We start from the raw sequence: 18,019 nt of genomic DNA, 5'->3' as shown, positions 1-18,019 counted from the left end.
GTATGGCCATTTAAGGAGTGAATCAGCTCATAAAAGATTCTCTCTCTCTCTTTTTAAAGATTTATTTATTCTTTATTGCAAAGTCAAATATACAGAGAGGAAGAGAGACAGAGAGGAAGATCTTCCCTCGACTGATTCATTACCCAAGTGGCCACAATGACTGGAGCTAAGCCGATCCGAAGCCAGGAACCCGGAGCTTCTTCTAGGTCTCCCACACAGGTGCAGGTCCCATGGCTTTGGCCTGTTCTTGACTACCTTCCTAGGCCACGAGAAGGAAACTGGATGGGAAGCAAGGATGCTGGGATTAGAACTGGCACCAATACAGGATCCCAGCAAGTGCAAGGCTAGGACATTGGCAGCTAGGCTACCACATCGGGCTCTTCTGTCCCTCTCCTTTCTCAATTTTTCTTTCTCTCGTTTTCTCCCTGTTCTTCAAATAATAAATCAATACATATAATTTTGAAAATTAAAGCAATTTGGTCAATACATTGGATCACAAGCTTGATCTGATTATGGTGTCTGAAGACAAGGCCTTCAGAAACTACTTGATTGGATTAGATGCAGAAGCTCCCAATGTCTTCCTCGTTACACATAGGAGGCTTTTTTATGTAATTATTTTATTGCAAAGTCAGGTATGCAGAGAGGAGGAGAGACAGAAAGATCTTCTGTCCACTGATCCACTCCCTAAGCAGCCTCAACGGCTAGAGCTAAGCTGGTCCGAGGCCAGAAACGCGGAGCTTCTTTGTTTCCCACGCGGTGCAGGGTCCCAAGGCTTTGGGCCGTCCTCAACTACTTTCCCAGGCCACAAGCAGGGAGCTGGATCAGAAGCAGTGCTGCCAGGATTAGAACTGGTGCCCATATGGGATTCAGGCATGTTCAAGGTGAGGACTTTAGTCACTAGGCCACCACGCCAGATTCCACATCTGCAGCTTTTTAAAAAACGACATAAAAAGCCCAGGAATTTGTCAAATGGAACACTGTCATTTGACATTTCCAAATTAGAGAAAAAAAAAGAAATGGAGAAGAGGAAAGAATGGAAGCACACATTCCATTGGAATGGGTGTGATCTTTGGAATCTGAAATCCGAATCTGGGTGACTGACGGGACCCACCAGCTCTTGGTTTCTTGCCTTCCTGCACTCAACAGGAGGCAGAAGGCAGAAGAAGCAAGATATTTGAGATCTGGAGTGGAGATATATAGTGTAGTGGAAATACATGGCACATCCTGCAAGGTTCAGGCTTGCGTTGCTTCTCTATTTCTCAGGCTCTGAGAGGTCAAGTGGTGTTACAGAAGCATGACAACATTCATTTCTTCATTCAGCAGGATTCTGCTCTTCTATGTAGCAGTGACAATATGAACCTCAGACAACTCTCATTGTTCAAATGTGGGAATAATCATAAAACCCAATAACCTATGAGAATTGCTTACAGGGTGTCTGGCATGTTATATGTGCTAGAAAATGTGAATTAATTATTTTATAGTGTCTCATCATTCATTTCAGGGGTTAAAATATGGAAGTTAATGTGCTTTTAACGCCATCTGCTTTTATAGAATAACCCTTCAATCAGATGAATTTCCCAGGCTAGATTATAATTAAATATGCATATAATTTTGGTTTTAATTTTATCTAGTACACTAATGCAAAATAAATACTTGTCACAATCATATTTTAAATAATTCTCTTCTATGTTCTGCCCATTTTTCCATCGACTACATCTTATATTCTTTTTATTACACCTCACTGGGGGATTACATCATTGTGCTACTATGTTTTAGTTATTCAAAGTTTTGTGTTTTATTTTGTAAACAGTTTCTAAAGTAACATTTTAAAAAAAACAAAGGTCAAAATGCTAGTTTAGGGAATCTTATAATGTAAAAGTAGTTAGGGGAAATAGGGGAAAGGCTTACTCACAGGAACCACAGTACATTAATCAGTTGGCCCCAAACCAAGGGCACTGAGTCACCAGAGGGGTGTGTTGTGCCTCCAATGTCATCTTACGGAAGTCACTGCAATGCACTCCAATGGATTGTGCTCAGATTGTCTGCATGGTAATTGAGAAAAGGATTGACTCATGGAATTTAAATGTGACTTTGACAGAGAGCTGTCTGCCTAGCATTTCATTATGAGTGGGCTGATTTATCAGGGTTTTCCCATCACCTTTCCGTAGCTTCCTGTCAACGACAAATGCCGAGAACAGCAAGATTTCAGCACACGCTGTTGAAGGGCACAAGCAGGAGAGCATGCAAGCTGTAACCAGAGCCTAAGACAAACAGCACTTCTTGTAGGTGTGCAGAAGCATCCTTCACCCCGAGTGAGGCCTTCACCCCCATGCTTACTCCACAGTGCTCAGCAAAAACTCCAGCACACCAATAATCCTTTCCCATCATCCACAGCAAACCTAACACATCTTGTGGAAAAGGTTTTCCATTACTTTATTTTGGAAAACCAAAAAAGGTGTGGGGGAGGAGTTACTGCTCATGGATTTATCATTTTCATCTAATGTCTGCTTATTTTGTGGGGGATGCAGGCCTTTTAGACAATGAGCACACTTCAAAGAGCTTATGGGAAAATGTACTTAAAAGATTATTTGGTATAAAACATTTTAAGTCAATTTATAATTTTTTCATAGTACCTTCTTCATAAATTTTTGAAGATCTTCTCATATGCATATATTCCAAAATTGTTTTGTGACAAAATAAGTTGTAATATTTTTTCCCACATATTTTTGAGTGGATATTTATTTATATATTTGAAAGAGAAAGAGTAAAATAGATCTTACATCTGACAGTTCATTCCTTAACTGCCGCGGGAACAGGCAGGACGAAGGGCTAAGCCAGTGTAAATGCAGGAGCCTGGAATTCCTTATGGGTCTCATGTAGGTGGTAGGAACTGCTGTACCTGGGCCATCATCTGCTGCCTCCCAAGTGTGTTTGCTCAAAGCTGGATCAGAGCAGCAATGCTGCAGCCCAGGCACTCTGATACGGGATATAATCTGCTCACCCTCTGTAATGTAACACCTGACTCTTCCGTGAATGTCTTGAAGCACCCTTACACATCCAGGAAAAAATAAAAGTGACAACTGTGTTTGGAGAAGATGTTGTGGATTCCCATAGGAGATACAGGGCATACACATGAGACTTGTTTACCAACTGACATACAAGGAATTGTGGAGAACAATTCCTTTGAGCGAGAAGGACTGGGAACAAAGAATGGAAAGTGGCTTTTGCTTTTTTTTTTTTTTTAAGATTTATTTATTTTATTGTAAAGTAAGATCAACAGAGAGGAGAGACAGAGAGAAAAATCTTCCATCTGTTGGTACATTCCCCAAGTGGGTGCAACAGTTGGAACTGAGCTGATGCAAAGCCAGGTGTCAGGAGTTTCTTCCAGGTCTCCTGTGTGGGTACAGGGTCCCAAGGCTTTGGGCCATCCTCCACTGCTTCCCCAGACTACCAGAAGGGAGCTGGAAGGGAATGGAACAGCCGGGATATGAACCGGCACCCATATGGGATTGTAGCACATACAAGGCAAGGACTTTAGCCACTAGATTACCGCTCCAGGCCCAGGAAGTGATTTTTTCTATTTTTTCTCTCTATGGTTTAATTATTTTTTGCTACCTTTAATTACACCTACTTAGTTTTATAGGCAGAATTCTGGACCCTTTTTATTCCCTTCATATATTTGTTTCACTTTAAAATAGCTTATGGTTATTCACTTATTTTTTTTAAAGATTTATTTTATTTTTATTGGAAAGGCGGATATACAGAGAGGAGAGACAGAGAGGAAGATCTTCTGTCCAATGATTCACTCCCCAAGTGAGTGCAACGGCTGATGCTATGCCGATCCGAAGCCAGGAGCCTCTTCCAGGTCTCCCACATGGGTGCAGGGTCCCAAAGCCCTGGGCCGTCCTCGACTGCTTTCCTGGGCCACAGGCAAGGAGCTGGAAGGGAAGCAGGGCTGCTGGGATTAGAACCAGCACTCATATGGGATCCCAGGCGTGCAAGGTGAGGACCTTAACCACTGTGCCAACACGCTGGGCCCATGGTTATTCACTTATGAGACAAAGATAATAACTATTAGCAGACATGTGGAGAAATTAGAACCTTCATGTATACTTATTGGAAATGTCGAATAGTGGAGGTATATTGTGAAACTTTCAGTGAATGTCTCAAAATGCTTAATCTAGAATTATTGCAGGATTCAGAAATTCTATTTCTAGAGAGATAGCCAGGGGAAGTAAAAACATATTTGTGAAATGTGCACATGAATGATTATATAGCAGCATTATTCCCAATTGCTTATACATGGAAGAACCCAAGTGTCCATCGGCTGCTCAATGGATAAACATAATTGAACAATGGAACAGAACATGATGGAATAATGGTATCTACTGAAATATGAATGAATCTTGAAGACCTGGTGCCATGAGAAAATAAGAAGTAATGAAAGGCCAATTTCAGTGTGATTTCATTCATATTAAATGTCCAGAACACGCAAGCTGCAGAGGTTGATCATGGTTCCAGATTGGCAGGCAGAAAAGAAAAGGGAATGGTGAGGGATTTCTAATGCTTGCCGGATTTATTCTGGCATAGTGATGGTTATACAACACTAGGCATACACTAAAATCTTTCGACTTGCCTTCTTAAATCATGACTTCTATGAAATATGAGTTATATTTCAATAAAATGTTTAAGCATTTACAAACAGATCTTAGCCTTCTACACAGAAAAGAATCTACACAGAGGAGAGTGGAATAGCTGATGCTGATTTGTTGTGTTTCTGTGTGGCATTTTAGTTTTAAATGTGGTCAAGTAGTCTTCCTCTTTGGGAGAAATGAGTTGAGGGTGTTTTACTAGGGAATCTGAAATCTCAGGGTTTTCAGCTTGTGAAAAGAAGAAGACAAGTAAATTTTGTCAGAAGTACAACATTTTGTTATCATGAAAGTTCTTTCAATCCTGCGAGCCAAGTAGTATCACACCGAAGACACGAGGGATGACAAAGCCCAGAAAAGGCCAAGGTCAGAGGCAGGTGAACACTTCTGCCCTAAACTGCCCTTTTGGGCAGAAACCACTTCAGTAAGCAACAAATGTTCTGGTTAAAATTCAGCTGTTCTCTGGGAACTTTCTGCACCCCTTCAAATCTTATTAAATGATGTCATGTTGTTTTGTGATTCATTCATCCATTGTTCCCTGAGCTACTGCTCTGTGCCAAGGCCTTTGACCCGGACAAGGACAGAGACATTCTAGAAGGGAGGGCTGACTTTGGCAAGGTGTGGGGAGCACACTTCACTGGAAAAGTGCCTGTTCAGGAGAGTCAGTTCTCCCCACAATGGTCTGGTCCCTCTCAGGATCACTTGCTGGCTGCATGTATTCCCTTGAGAGGATAGTGTGGCCAGGAGCTTGTCTCTTAGGCTCAGTATTAAAAAAAATGATAAAAATTGCATGGATCGATGTGTGATGTTCTGAAACACGCACAAGTAGGTTTCACATATTTTGTGTGGAAAAGTTTTACTTCTGCTATTTTTTTTAAGATTTAATGGATTTTTATTGGAAAGGCAGATCTGATTTATAGAGAGAAGGAGAGACAGAGAGAAAGATATTCCATCCGTTGGTTCATTCCCCAAGTGACTGCTGTGGCTGGAATTGAGTTGATCTGAAGTCAGGGCCTAGGAGCTTCTGGGTCTCCCGCATGGGTGCAGGGTTCCAAAGCTTGGGCCATCCTCTATTACTTTCCCAAGCCATAAGCAAGGAGGTGAATGAGAAATGGAACAGCCAGAGCATGAAATGGTATCCATGTGGGGTCCTGGTGCTTGCAAGGTGAGGAATTAGCCATTGAGCCATCACACTGGACCCGTATGAATTTTTTTGATTCCTCAAACATATGGTGGTATGGCTAAATCAAGACAATTAGCATATTCACTATCTCATATATTTGTCATGTTGCATGTGGAAGGAGAATATTTACTATGTGTTTCTTAGCAGGTATTTAAGTTTCCAACACATTGTTAGAAAATACAGCTGCTGTGCTATGTTATTGATGTCATGAACTTTATTCCATCCTGAAAGTTGTGAATAACATTTCTCCTAACTGGTCTTTCTTGATGCAGAAATTGAAAATTAATATTCTAGGTATTTTTGACAAATCAAAAATTCCATTGTTCGGGGACTGGGCTTATGTACTAATGAAGAGATAAATTAATTGATCAGACATAAGGAAGTGGTTGGTAAACACGAAGTTATAATAATTTACTTCTGACCAGTATTCATATTTAAAGTCACTATCTCATAGGTAGAACCCATTGTACCAGTGTCATTGCAACATATGGCTTGTGTTAACACTGCAAATGTTTAAAAATTTATTTGAAAGGCAAAGCTACAGAGAGAAAAGGAAACAGAGACCTTCCAACTGTTGATTCACTCCCCAAATGATGGCATTGGCCATGTCTGGCAATGCTGAAACTAGGCAACTGGAACTGCATCCATCTGTTTTATGTGGGTGTAGGGACACAGTACTTGGACTATCTTTTGTTGCTTTCCTAGGCACATAATCAAGGAGCTTAGTGCAAGTGGAGCAGCCAGGACTTGAATCAAACTCTTGGTGATGCTGTCATTTGTGGCTTACCAGGCTGATCTATAATGTTGACCTCACCTCTACAATCTTTTTTATAGGTGGCCCCTGACTCCTTAACTGCTTTGATTGAAATGAGAAATTTCCCTCGATTTGACCATTGTTAGTCACCTGTTTAAGAGCATGGAGTGTTGCCTTATGGCAATATCAGTAATTCTTTTCATGTCACCAAAGGCAGAAGATAGTGTTTCCTGTAGAAAGTGGGAGGATATTCCCCCTTTGGCTTTTTACCTTTTTATCAACATTTGTTCACCCCCCCCCCAGTCTAGCTCTATCTATGCTGCTCTGATGCTTTAAAACCAACTTGTCCAGATTTCTTTCTGCTCTTAACATACCATGTGTAAGGACCATCCATGTTGTTGCAAGTGACAGGGTTCCCTTTTGTTGAGGGTTAATCAGTTGTGTGCATTTCATGTATTCTGCATTTTGACTGTTGTGAATAATGTAGCAAATAATATTGGGCATTCAGGTTTTTTAAAAACTTTTTTCCCTTTTAGCTGTATCTTCAGCTGTGGGATAGCAGAATCATACAGTTAGTTGTATGTTTAGTAGTTTTTGGGAAAGCTTCACGCTGTCTTCCTTAATGGCTAGATTTACGTTGTCACTTGTTGTAAACTCCTTTGTCTCCACCTTGTTGCCTATACTTATTATGTCTTTCTGTTGCAAGACATTCTAGCAAACATGAGGCCTCATTTTAACTTTATTTTGTATTTACCTGCTGATCTGTTAATCATTTGCATATCTTGAGAAATGTCTACTTTTGTACCATTTTGAAAAGATTGTTTTCTTGCTGTTGCGTTTTAAACATTGATCCCTTTTGAGATGTGTAGTTGGTAGGTATTTTCCCATGCCATTGGCAGTCTCTTCATTGTTTCATAGCTCATTCACTTGTGGGTCCATTAGAATGAAGCAGCAGCATCCTGCTAAACTTACAGGGCCTGACAGAGTTCAGTCTTGAAGGATCTGCAGTTACACAGTTGCCTAGTGTCTGAAGCCAAAGTGATCAGACAGAAAAGAACAGAAAGATGTGTGCTGTCAGTTGCACACATCAGACCTGACCTAGGTCAAGTTTATATCCTCTTTTGGCTCGACTCCAACAGCTGCTTATTTTCCAGGGGTGTGGGATAACTTAAACTCCCTTGTGCAGGTAGGATGTAGGGCATATGATACACTGAAAGCTAGCATTCCTGGTTAGAATGGAAAACTGTTGTCATATAAATTCTTTATCCAAGGCATGCAAATAAGTTAATCTTTTGACTTGGAACAATTACTCTTTAGCCACAGGAAAGAAAATGACCAGTTACAGATGTCTGTCAGTATTGTTATGGGATAGGGAAGAGTTGGGGTGGCAGTCTTATGAGAAATTCCTGGAGAAATACTAAGAGTATGGGCAGGTTTAGGAATCAGATGTCTGGGGATGTTAATGATTTAAAAAGAAACTACCTATTAATAAGCTGCTCAAATGAATGGTCCCAACCTATATTTCTCTTTGAATCAGTGATTCAGCTTTCTCCAGAATAATGTTGGCCACAGCTTATTCAAGGCATAGATACACTGTAACAATTTTCTCCTGACAAAAAGATTACTTTCTTTGTGGATCAGCCTCAACTTGAATATTCAGCCGTTAGGACACCAGGAACACTATAGAGGTAGCTATAACATCCATAGGCTGTTACTCCTATAATAAGCTCAAGAGGTATCATATATAAAATAGTGTAGCAAATGTACTTAGCTGTTTGGATGCTCACAGGATGTCGATGCAATTGATTCTAAGGGTTAAGAACAAGGATTATTTTCTCAACTTGCTCCAGGAATATATTCATCCCCAAACACCCAAAAAAGGGGAATGAATTGAAACAAACAACCTGCATGCTATGTATTATAGTAGACTAGCCTTCCTCTGAGAAATCCTGATTTATCAAAGCAATTTCACGTAGAGGATGCTACATGTATGCTTTGGAAGCAAAGGGAAGGTAAGCTAAGAAGGCAGAGCTTTATTAATTTCTCTGACTGTAATGATCAAAGCATGTCTTCTCAATTTCACTAAACTCAACTTTGTTTTAATGGTATTTATTTTATTTTTTATTAAGATTTTTATTTATTTATTGGAAAGGCAGATATACAGAGAGCAGGAGAGACAGAGAGGAGGATCTTCCGTCCGATGATTCACTCTCCAGATGAGCGCAACGGCTGATGCTATGCCGATCTGAAGCCAGGATCCAGGAACTTTTGGGTCTCCCACGCGGGTGCAGGGTCCCAAAGCTTTGGGTCGTCCTCGACTGCTTTCCCAGGCCACAAGCAGGGAGCTGGGTGGGAAGTGGAGCTGCCAGGATTAGAACCGGCACCCATATGGGATCTCAGTGTGTTCAAGGTGAGGACTTTAGCCGCTAGGCCATGCTGCCGGGCCCATTTAACGGTATTTATGTGATTTAAGTGTTGGGACCACTGTTTATTGCATTACTTGCAGTGCAAAGCACAATGCCTCTGTACACTGAACACACACGTGAGGTGGTTCACTTCATAGTCATGCTGTGCCAGTTCCTAGTCAGATCCTTGCAAGGAACATTTGAAATGTTAGGATAAAAAGTATGTAATGGAACTCAAAATTGATCTATTCAGTTAATTTCAGTCAGGGCCATGAATCTTTTTTCAGACTGAATGGTATTTGATGTGTATATTCATAGCAAATTTTCATTTCCATGTTGTATTGTCAGGCATTAAATGAGAACACTATATTAAAACATTTCTGGTATAAGGTAACATGAATTTCATTTATTTGGTTATCAAAGTGAATTATGAAGTGTCTGACTTACTACTTGCTGCCCAAGATCTTTGTTCTCCCCTGTGAAGCTAGTTTTCAGTGCAGAAAAACAGCCCTTTGCCTCTAGCTTAACCCTTTCTCCAAGAATTGGGCAGCCTAGTCTAACAAAAATCTTGTCAAGCCAAGTCCGTATCTACCACTGCACCCTGGTGTTTGTAAAGCTGAGACATTGGAGTGTATGCCTTGGGTGGGCAGGGTTGTAGTATAGTAGGTAAAAGCCACTGCCAGAACTGCTGATCTCCCTTTTCGGTAGTGAATCCTGGCTGCTGCACTTCCAGGCCAGGTTTAATTGCTTGGGAAAAGCATAAGATGGCCAAAGTTGGGAGGGCTAGGGGGAGTTCCTGGGTTTTGCATGCTCCAGCCCAGTTTTCACCAGTTGAGAAATGAAACAATCATACATGGAAGATCTGTTTCTCCCCTAATTATGCAAATATCTTTAAGTGAAAACATGTTCTAGAGTTAGCAAAAGAAGTATAGCTGAGTGACACTAGGCAAGGTGCTTTAGTGGTAAGGATAAGCAAACGTTACCAGATTAGATGATCAGTAGGCTAGACTGTGTCAGAACCAAGCATCCTGAATAGCCTAGTCAGAAGCATGCAACACTCCCGTCTGTTGTATAAGAGCAATATTCAATCCTGTACGTTTTAACAGTTTGAAGGCAGGCTGGCTTGTCTACAAAACAGCTGTGCACCAAAAGCTGCATCTTTGACTTTGCTGAAATGTCACAGAACTCACTATTGAGAAACAGGGAAACCTTATGTAATCAGGGTTAGCTTGCAATCTTCAGTGTAGGAATAGGGAATATAGCATCAGCTACTGGGGTTCCTTCAAACGGACCTTTACCTTGAGTTCCAGTGGTTATGCAACACCCTTCCCCATTTCCCCTAGTGGTCTTCAGCACGTCTAAACTAGGGCACTACAATGTTTGAGCTAAAAACCAAGCCACTTCTGATGAGGCTATCTTTAACCAAATCATTATTGGATACTTTGTAATTTTTCAAATCTGAAAATGAGCCACAGTCTGAGATTCTTAGAAGAACCAGTTTTAGTCTTGATCATGATCGGCCTCTGAGGCAGTAGACAGGGGTCTTGGGAGGTGAGTGGTGGTCTAAGGATATTAATGAGTAGGTACACACTCATCTTCCCTCCTTTCACTCTACAACCTGAAAGATCTTTGTCCCCGAATGTCCATCATTTACTGACCTCACATTTTATAGTCTTGTATCACCCAATTGGAAACATGAGCTGCCAAGTGCATCTAAGTTATGGCCTGCAACTATAACTAACTGTAAGCTTCAAGTCAAATGAGAAACTCACTCATATTTGTATACTTTGGTTTTATTGTTACTTTAGCTTCGTGTAATTTATCTTCGTGTCTTGATAGCCAAGTAGGACACGAGTAAGGCACCGATGACCAAGGTCGCAGAAAGGCCTGCCACCCACAAAGCTTCAGCCTGTACAGCAGCACCTGAAAGATGGAAACAGTTCATGTACTCAAAGTTTGTTCCTTAACACTGGAGTTCACGATGCTAGTCATTTTGTTTTGCAGAAGATGTAAGTGGGCATAGCAAGTAGGGCTAAGGAAATAGCTACGTGAACCACCCAGTCATGAGCTAGGGAAGTGGGAGGATACCTGAGTATTTATGGAGCCTTTCTGCAGCATCTGTAGTAGCTTGAAGTAGAATCATGGGGCCTTGGCTGGAAATGCTAGCAGTACTGTTCTCAAAATAGACTGAGCTTCTTCCTGTTGGAGAAATTGAAGCTACTTATTTGTTTTTGAAAACAAGCAGAAGTACAAGTTTTATCCAAAGTCAAAGCTCATATATAAATTACTGCTCCATGCTTTATAAAAGCCGTATTGGCCTGTTAATGCCAAGTTACCTCATGAATTCCTGGAGCAGTTAGCTCAGTTCACTGAAAGTTGAGACATGTTGTGTAACAGGTTGTTCTATGGAAGTGTATCTTAAAGTACTGTTTGGTTCAGGTCACAAGGAATATTTACCTTGTGTATTTCCAAAGTATTAACTTGTTTTTATCATTCTTCCATGCATTTAAGAGTGTCAAGATCTTTGAACAGTTTAATGCGACTTGGTATTTCACCCCCCCCCCCCGCCAAGGAGGAACAATACCCAACTCCCATGACTTGTGATTTTATGTTGTTTTCCAGCTAACTAGCATTTTGTGACTATTAGAAGCTACTTAAAAGCTTCCAAGGTCATGCATTCCAGTAGGTAGGAGGTTGTGAAAGGAGTAGTTGACCAGGTTGAAGTACATATGCTGTTATGGCAATGGCTTTGACTGTCTTCCAAACAAGCCATGTCCATCATTCTACCTGGAAAACTTTGGGCCATGTTGCCAGGCTGGCCTGTAAGCAGCTGTATACATTGAGTTAGGTAGATGGTTGAACTGAACCTCATGTTAGTCATCTGTTTTGATCCTAGTTTTTGTCAGCTCATTTGTAAAGCAAGGACAAAAGTGTCCTCCAACTTAAGAATTTTCGGTCTTTAGGGACTGAAGGCTTAAGTTGCTACTTGTCTCTGCTGTAAGTGCTTGTGGCACAGCAAGATTAGTTTTAAGTCATTGACTAGAGGCTAGAGAACCTAATAGTACTCAAGATTGCCCCCTGTAGCCTAAGGAGCTTAGATACTTACGGCTGTCAATAGGACAGGTTGCCATACAGGCTGGTGTCCCAACAGGCTGGCAGACTGACACACTGCAGTGCAGATAGACCTGGGAGTGTGAAGAATTTGGATCATGTTGTAAAACCAGCAGGTCACAAGTCAAGACCTTCTTTGTCTCCAAAGAGACAATTCAGAAATTCTTGGTCACCCTAGATGTTAGAACACCTTGGCTAGAGTCTGGGAAGCAGATGTCAGTGTTGTCATTAGCATCTATGATCGTTCATAGGTCACTCAGCCAGCCGTAAGGGATAACCTTAGCTGAATAGTGAATGTAGTTCAGACCCCACTGTGAGGGACATTGAAGGGAATATCATACCGGTCCCTTTAGAGCTTCCTTTGCCACAGTGTTGTCCACGAAGCTGAAGGTGGAAATGCTGAAGCGTTGGTGATGAGAGGGGAACGGCAGATCCACGGCTTTCTGGACTGGGATCAGTTGGGTCTGATAGTTGTCTCCAGTGTAGGGACATCTAAGCAAGGAGACTGAGCAATCAGGATGGGTTTCTAGGACAGCCTGGGTATGGTGAATGGAAGGACTACTTACCCCTTTACCAGTATAGGCCACTGTGGTTGATACACGGGGTTGATCCTGGGTGTGGCCCAACACTGATGTAGGCGTAGCCCTAGGTGGGGATCTGTTCTATAAAGGATAGCAACATCCACGTAAATGGGCTCCCGAAGTAGTTTCACCACTGGGTAGTCACCAGCCATGTAGTAGGAGCCATAGTCTTTATCTGCAAGTGGCCAGAATAAACTAAGTTAAGCAGCCAGGGAAAAATCAATCTGTCAGATCCCTGTCTCTGAAAGCACCTTGTTCCTAAGTTAGTCTTCATGACCCTGGAGGGTAGCAAGATTGAAGGTAGCCAGATGTCCTTACCTTTGGCTATTTGAAGGACCACAGTGAGGGGACCAGACTGGGTCTCAGGAAGGGGTGGTGGGAGGGTCAACACCTCCATATCTACTGGAAGTTCATTGCTGCTTATGGAGTAGCTGCAACTGACCCGGAGCCTGCAGAAGAACAAGCTGTTAGGCTGGCTAGCTTGGGTTTGTTGGCTGGGCCACAGGAAGGAATCTGTAGCTCCATCTTGTTTTCTCACATGGGTTCAGGGACAAGCATTTGGGTCATTTTTTGCTTTTCAGATGAACCATCAGAGCTGGATCGTAGTTGGAGCATCCATATTTGATCTGGCACTCACTTGGGATGTTGCAGTGGTAAGCCCTGCTTTATCCCACTGTGCAACACTGACCCCAGAGCAATATTAAGTATAGTTCCTTCAGAAAGGAAGGTACTGGGTCCAGTGCAGCTGTCTAGTGGCTTAAATCCTCACCTTGCATGTGCTGCAATCCCATATGGGCACTAGTTTGTGTCCCGGCAGCCCAGCTTCCCCCCCCAGCTCCCTGCTTGCAGACTGAGAAATCAAGCAAGGACGGCCCAAAGCCTTGGGACCCTGAATTCATGTAGGAGACCCAGAGGCTCCTGGCTCCAGATAGGCTCATCTCCGGCCATTGTGGCCACTAGGGGAGTGAACCAGCAGACCTAAGTTCTGGCTCTCCTGCATTTATCCAACTTTACAATAAGTAAATAAAGGAGGACGTTCTAGCCAAATATGATCTGGTTGGTAAGGTTTTACCTGAAGATGCTGTCCCGGGTGATGGAGCCATGGCTCCAAGTTCTCACATCTCTCATGGCAAGCAGCTCGTTTTCGTATATTGCTTGGCCTCCAGTGATCTGCATGGGCAGCAAGGAGAAGTTTTGTTCCTGTTGGCCAGGTCCTTTGATTTAGTGCTGAATGCTGCCTTAATGTAGGTTACATTTTATGGACCATGAGCAATGGCTACCAGCAGTTGTTGAGTAGCCCAGGAAGGTGTCATGGGACTTCACAATTCCCATAGGCATTGCATGAAGTAGAGTGTACTGATATTTTGTGGTGTTGTGGAACAGCAGCCGCATAGTGTGAAGGGAACTCTGTTCTTTCAATATCTATGAAGGAGACTTTCGCTTTTCTGAAACTAAGTCCTTTTAGCCTGAAGAAGCAGCAGTCAGTTTTGCCCACCTGGGGCAGGCATCATGGTGTAAACCCCTGCCTATGACATCAGCATCCCACAAGTTCCAGTCCGCATTGTGGCTGCTCTGTTTAAGTTCCCCAATAATGGCAAGGAAGGCAGGTGCTATAGTAAGACACCTAGAGGGAGCTCCAGGCCCGACTTCATCATGGCCCAATTGCCATATGGTGAACTAGCTCATGCAAGATATATTCTCAAACACATGCTAAGTAAATTTTCACTGTCAGGGTATTTCAACTCTCCATGATTCACCAAGCCATTTCCACTAGGGTTTCAGAAACCAAGCCCACGGCCCCTGGTCTTACCTGGCTTGTGGTGCCACAGGCAGTAAATGGAAATCGGAATAGGACAAACGCAGGTGTTGCTATCACTGGATCACAGCTGCTGTCATTCCCCGAGGCCAGGTGCACTGAATCCAAGCGCAGAGGAGGCGAGGACACGTTTCGGGACACAGCAATTGAGAAGTGTCCCTCCTGGGTACAGTGTGAGGTCACTGAAACACCAAAATGCTGCATTGAACACATTAGCTCCCCAGTACTGAGCCAGCAGGAACAAGGTGTTGGCTTCATTGCTTGACTCTAATTGCTTTCAGCCAACAACCTTGGTTCAAGGCCAGCTGAGGTTCTTGGTAGTTCCTGGGTTTGGTCTGATCCATCATTTACTGTGGAATCTTAGTCAAGGTCGTTAGCACCCTTTAGCTTCCTTTGCATAACTGACATAGCAGTTGACTTAATCTTTAAATTCTGAAGAGCAGAGTAGCATGTATACCTGCTGGATGAGGACTTTTTAAAATCAGGAAGCCTTGGAGCAAGGTTTGGGGTACACAGCTTTAACAAGGTTCTCTAAGTACTCAGACTGTTGGCCAGATAATTCTTGGGAGGAGATTAGGTGAAGTATCCGTGAACACAAGATTTAGGTGCATTACCATGCACTAAGTGTTTATCTCATGTATTCTAGAACAGATGACCAAAGGCTATAGACAGCATTGTACTTTGAATACAAGTGCTTTTGTGACGGTTTTTATGGTCAGCCTGAAAGGTCTGCTGGATGTTCTAACTTTTAGATTTCTCAGCTGTTTTCAGACATGGTAATTCACTCACCTGTGTTTCCATAGTAACAGGAATCTCCCTCTGAGCTGTAACAGCATCCCAGTTCCTCACAGTCTCTTTGTGAGACAGGGGAAGCAGAGCATGGCAACCGGTCCTGCACAGGGATGGAGTTGCACAGTCCCACACCTGGAGCATCGAGGGCTAGATGTGGAAGAGGGCAGAGTAAGTCAAGATGGGTCACAGGAATGTTGGCCTTCACCACCACAGACATTGCTACAGAGTTAGTGTTCAAATCCCTGGAGGTGCAGATGGCTATAGTAAGTCCATCCTTGCATAGGTAAGTCATTTCTACTGTAATTGGAAGGAGTAAGCTCCTTACTCTTTCATGTTATCTTGTTTTTTACAGGTCATACTCAGAGAATTTCAGTTCCCGTAAGTGTTAAAATTGGGGTCTAGGTTAGTAGTTCCGATGTGTGGCCTGTGAATTCTCATTTTATTGGAACTGCCCATGCCAATAACAAAGTAGCAAAGTAAGTGAGAAGAATTACGAGTTTTGTTTTTCAGTTATTTTAACTGAAAAGTGGGATTGTACGACAGTTTTTCTGGAATGCAGGCAAGTATTTAGTGTTCCCACTTAACCAGATAGTGCCCAGCTGGGATGATAGGAAACTTGAGTCATAACTTAATGCATCCCAGGTAGGTTTTCAATTATCCTTACTAGCATCAACCTCTGCCCTAAAGGCAAGAGGCCTATCATTCCTTGGTGAGGAGCCCTTGGACAGTCTATGCTGGGGGACAGCTGTAGTATTTACTTAACTACATCATGGTTAGGCTACATTGCACATGAAGGCCTTCCCACAGTACCTTGCCATCGAGTAACTACACAAGTAGGCATCATCATGAGGATGACCCATGGAGGAAGAAGTTGGGAGCAGAGAACCTTTTTTCCCCTGTTAGAGCAGTTAGGGGAGGCCTGTGTCCTCCTCTAGGTCAATGACTCTTGACCAGAACCCCAACATTCTCAGCCTGTACCTCGAAGATCCACAGGGCACCTCAGCAGCTGCTTCTTTGTAGGTAGGTCATGTCCAACTGTGTTCACCTGTTCAACTCCGACCAGCATAACATGGTGGAACTCCTGTAGGAACAGATCCTCAAAACTCACTTTGGGTGGTGGCATAGCAGGGTGGGTGGAGGCAATCCCATTGGCCCCAACAGCTGGTCCTACTCACCAACTCAGTGGCATAGCAGCTACTGTAGTTGACTTCCAACACCACGGAGTGGTCAGGACCTTCTCCTACCCAGGTGCCACAGTCCGAGTCGTTCTGCAGCGTGTGTAGTAGCCCTTCATTGTCTGCATGCAAAGTGGGAGGCGAAAAGCAGACAGTGAGCTTTCACTGAGTGCTACAGGGAAAGAACAGCTGGCCACAGGACAGCTGCATGCTTTTGAACTTGAAAGTGCGACTTTGTGTTCTGCCTAGAGATTAAGACAGAAAGCCCGAGAGTGACTGCAGATAGCAAAGGAGATATTTCGTTGACTGACTGAGGCCAGTTGTCCAACTTACCCCAGGCTACTAATGCAGGGAAAGATCCTGTCTCCTGGCTCCCAAGATGGATAGTAAACTGAAAGCCGCTGGGTCCACAGTGGAGCACGCCAAGATCACCTAGAGTTTCAACGTCAGGCTGTTTGTTCATAGCCAGCGATACTAGGAAACAGAGCAAGATGTAACAAAGCAGCCGCATGGTGCTCCCAGGAGTCACTGCTGGCCACGAACACTCCCAGCCAGCCTCTCAGAGACAGAATACTTCCTTATAAAGGAAAGACTGAGTTCCAGGTGTGCAGCTTTGTTACAGGTGGAATAAGGATGGCTCTTTTAGCTTCAATTGCTTTGAGGCATGGACTGCACCTGCTCCACGTTATTGCCATCCAGGAGGCCTCCAGAGCCTAGGAAACACGTGATGGCTTTTAGGATAAAAAAAAAAAGTCATCTCAGGTTTGCGCAATTAAGGCTTCTTCCACCAGTGTTTTGAATTCAGACAGCTTCTTGCTAGATGTTTGGGCGTTTGTGTTGGAGTCCTTGTGTTGGAGTCCTCGTCCAGTCCTCAAGCTATGAAGTTAGGGTGAGTCATTGCTCTTTAGAATCTGATTTCAAGCATTCTGTAGAATGGGAATAATGTTTACTGGCAGTGTGCTTTTGAGGAGAGATTCTGTGTTGAACTCCTGGCACAGTCCTTGGCCCAGCTGTCACTGCTCGGCTGCCTTCGTTGGGATAAAGTTAAGACCTACAAGGACTCAAGTCACACTCTCCACCCCTTCAAAGTATTCATGAGAAGTCGCTGCACAGTCAGAGTCTGGTTTAAAATCCCAGAAACACTTGAACTGGGTTCCTATGGATAGTTAATTTAAAGCTTTTCTTTGGCCCTAAGAGAGAACCCCATGATAGCCGTCTTGGTAAATTCCAAACCTTTTAGTGCCAGAGTTTTCCTGCTGGTTTTCCCCAAGGGATCTGTGAGGAAATGTGGATTGGTTTAAAAAAAAACCTTAAACTCATTTTGCCTCTTATAGCTATTTCTAAATCTTGTATTTATCTATGTTTCAAACATATTTTCATGAAAATGTTGTAGCTCTCATCCGTGATTTTGGTCACTCTGTGGGTAGAATGTCAGACTGGGTTATAGGAAGGTACTTTAAAAAGTCTATGGAAAAAAGAAATTAAGTTTTATTTTGCTGAAAAAAAATTTGAAATGCATTCATGAAACTTTTATAATATACATTTTTATGAAT

General features: G+C 42.9%; 1 protein-coding gene across 1 annotated transcript; it reads right to left on the bottom strand.

Moving 5' to 3' along the window:
* Nucleotides 1-10,810: 10,810 nt before the first annotated feature.
* Nucleotides 10,811-16,989, bottom strand: ZP4 (zona pellucida glycoprotein 4). Its single transcript, XM_040968276.1, has 12 exons — nucleotides 16,800-16,989; nucleotides 16,467-16,588; nucleotides 16,270-16,372; nucleotides 15,289-15,438; nucleotides 14,494-14,681; nucleotides 13,756-13,853; nucleotides 13,002-13,132; nucleotides 12,669-12,858; nucleotides 12,444-12,594; nucleotides 12,098-12,176; nucleotides 11,080-11,190; nucleotides 10,811-10,914 (listed from the first exon to the last, which is right to left on the bottom strand). Exons 1-12 carry the CDS (start codon nucleotides 16,975-16,977, stop codon nucleotides 10,811-10,813), a joined length of 1,605 nt encoding a protein of 534 aa, XP_040824210.1. The 5' UTR covers nucleotides 16,978-16,989.
* Between the last annotated feature and the right edge of the window lie 1,030 nt (nucleotides 16,990-18,019).

Source organism: Ochotona curzoniae, unplaced genomic scaffold (assembly GCF_017591425.1).
Source record: "Ochotona curzoniae isolate NIBS_2020 unplaced genomic scaffold, NIBS_Ocur_1.0 scaffold_4683, whole genome shotgun sequence".
NCBI classification, from domain to species: domain Eukaryota; kingdom Metazoa; phylum Chordata; class Mammalia; order Lagomorpha; family Ochotonidae; genus Ochotona; species Ochotona curzoniae.
This window is presented reverse-complemented; position numbering and strand designations above follow the sequence as displayed.

Excerpts from the sequence above, each read along its gene's own strand:
- ZP4 (XM_040968276.1), bottom strand. The coding sequence starts at position 16,977 with ATGCGGCTGCTTTGTTACATCTTGCTCTGTTTCCTAGTATCGCTGGCT. Across the intron at positions 16,589-16,799 it reads CCCTGCATTAGTAGCCTGGG|ACAATGAAGGGCTACTACAC; the intron begins GTAAGTTGGACA and ends CTTTGCATGCAG. Across the intron at positions 11,191-12,097 it reads AACCTGTCCTATTGACAGCC|GAAGAAGCTCAGTCTATTTT; the intron begins GTAAGTATCTAA and ends TTTCTCCAACAG.